The sequence below is a fragment of the Rhincodon typus genome, unplaced genomic scaffold (assembly GCF_021869965.1).
Source record: "Rhincodon typus isolate 14 unplaced genomic scaffold, sRhiTyp1.1 hic_rhity00002567, whole genome shotgun sequence".
NCBI classification, from domain to species: Eukaryota; Metazoa; Chordata; class Chondrichthyes; order Orectolobiformes; family Rhincodontidae; genus Rhincodon; species Rhincodon typus.
Window position 1 is genome coordinate 20,536 of NW_025968205.1, and position 2,602 is coordinate 23,137.

Genomic DNA, 2,602 nt, shown 5'->3' on the forward strand with positions numbered 1-2,602 from the left:
CTCCCTACCTACACTCACCTTTCCTGGCCCCATCCCCGCCTCTTCGACCTGTTTGTTTCTTCTCCACTTATCCTCTCCTCCATCCCTCTTCTATCCGCCTCCCACTCTCTCCCTATTTATTTCAAAACCCCCTTCCCCTCCCCCTTTTCTGATGAAGGGTCTAGGCCCGAAACGTCAGCCTCTCTGCTCCTATGATGCTGCTTGGCCTGCTGTGTTCAAATAAGATCACCGAGCAGTTCTCGGGGTTTTTCTACCAGTGTTGCTTGGGAGAAGTAGTGACTCAGGAGATTGGAGACAGCTGACTTCTCAATTAATGCAATGCGAGATTTCATTTACGTCTTCTGGATGGAAAACTGCACTATGTACCTGCAGTGACATGTACATATTATATATATACACACGCGCGTGCAAAGCAACACGACTAATCACATGTCTCACCTCTGACATGATGCTGTCTAGCTTCTTTTTCAGCAGTGAGTTCTCCCTTTTCAGCTTCTCATTCTCATTGAGTGCCTCGCGCAATTTGCTCTCCAGACCCTGGAGGTATTCTTTCTTTTTTTTGCGGGACTGGCAGGCTGACTCACGATTCTTGATCATTCTCTGCTGGCGCTTTAGCAACTTGATCTAAACGAAGTGGAGTTTTACACAGAGTTACATTGAAGTTCACGCTGGTATTTATGCTTTGTGTGAAATTCTTCCAACATGTCTTGATCTAGCCCATTAACACATCTTTTTGTCTTTGTTCCTCGTGATTAACTACTTTACTCTCTCAACAGTTTCATGCTATTCATCTGAACCTTGCTTGATCAAGACTGAGATCTCTGTGATCCCACTGTAGACTTTTTAGACCCCTTTCAGAGTTCTGGAGAAAGGTCACGACCTGGAACGTTAATTCTGATTTCTTGCTACAGATGTTCCCAGACCTGCTGAGCTTTTCCAAAAATTTCTGCTTTGGTTTCTGAGTTACAACATCCACAGTTCTTTTGGTTTTTCTTTCAGTTACCCCCTCTCTCAATTTCGTCACCTGACTTTTGGTTCAACATTTTCAAAGAAAAAAATCTTTGTGGACAGTGGGTATCACTGGCAAGGCCAGTATTTGTTGCTTATTCTAATAATCCTGAAGATGGTGAAGCTGCAGTTCACCTAGTGTAGATACATCTTCCTCCTGCTCCTACCTTCTTTGCTTCCATGCCACCCAAATTCAGCACCAGAATTTCCTAAAATGTATTCATTTCACTTTCAGATAATATTGATCAAATTTAAAGCTAAAAGAGTTATTTTTCAGTGGCTCAGTGGTTAGCATTGGTCACAGCACCAGGGACCCGGGTTCGATTCCACCCTCTGGCCACTGTCTGTGTGGAGTTTGCACATTCTCCTAGAGTCTGCATGGGTTTCCTCCCATAGTCCAAAGATGTGCAGGCTAGGTGGACTGGCCATGCTAAATTGCCCGTAGTGTCCGGGGTGTGTAAGTTAGGTGGATTAGCCATGGGAAATGCAGGATTACAGGGAAAGGGAACAGGGAAGGGTTTGGGTGGGATGCGGACTTCTTGGGTCAATTGGCCTGTTTCCACATTGGAGGGATTCAACGATTCTATGATATCCAATCTCCAGCAGTTATTGTACTCACGTCGATCTCGGAAGTATTAGTTTCTGTCTGTGTAGGCGCGGGCACGATTGGTTTGGTGGCGGACTTGTTGATAGCGATTTTGTTGCAGATGCCATTGGCTTGCTTACAGTTGCTGGCGACCCCATTCACTCCTGGTACTTTGATCAGTCCCTGGACAGGAATTCTTACCAGGTCTGACTGGGCCAGAACCACAGACTGCCTCGATACTGGGCAAAAAAAGACAACTTTTAACACAAGAATCCTCCAAAAACACATTCCACTTTGTCGCACTCAATTTATTAAGGGAAAAGGCCCAGATATACAAAGCGTATAATTATTTTTTAATTACATTGGATGGCACAGCGAGGAGGTAGCTACCCAACTTTCACTGTTTTTTTTGACAAGCAATCGCATTGATCCCACCCTTTCCCGATTCCAAATCGCACTCCAAATAGTCCAGCTTCAAGATTCTTTTTAATCTTAAATTTCATTAAAGTTAACACTGTCTGACTCTTCTTTAAATCACCTTTTCAGACAACGTTCTACAGTATAGGAAAACACAGCGCTAATAAAGGTCTCTGACAGTGACTGCATCGGGTTTGTTTGCCAAGATGTCCCTCTCTGGATACTCATACACAATGCAGATGGATTCTGAAAAGGTAATTACTTCCTCTTGCAGGATACAGCAGCCTGTGGTCAAACCCCCTTGCTGCTGGATTACAAACTGCAAGTAGCTGCTCTGCTAAAGATTCCCCATTTCTTTATGGCCAAGAGTGTTAAGTATCTCCCATCACCAATGGGAATGTTAACCAGCTGTCCTGTATCACAACAGGAAACTGGGATGTTATACAAAATAGCTATGCTATCAAAAGGGCAAGTCCCCAATGTCATTTTACAAGCCTTACAGGAATGCTGAAACAACAGCTCACTCAGTTACTGGTGCTTATCCCGCCATTCAATAAAGATCACGGTGATCTGCAACACAGCTTCTCTGGA

The 2,602-nt window shown here is 44.2% G+C and overlaps 1 protein-coding gene across 1 annotated transcript in view; it reads right to left on the reverse strand.

The window, feature by feature from the left end:
• LOC109913847 (cyclic AMP-dependent transcription factor ATF-6 beta-like) overlaps positions 1-1,833 on the reverse strand; it is a gene marked incomplete at its 5' end in the record, with an annotated part of 15,896 nt that extends 14,063 nt beyond the window's left edge. The window contains 2 exons of the mRNA XM_048593254.1: positions 439-624; positions 1,628-1,833. Coding sequence (XP_048449211.1) covers positions 439-624; positions 1,628-1,833 — 392 coding nt within the window. The remainder of the gene's footprint in view (positions 1-438; positions 625-1,627) is intronic.
• Between the last annotated feature and the right edge of the window lie 769 nt (positions 1,834-2,602).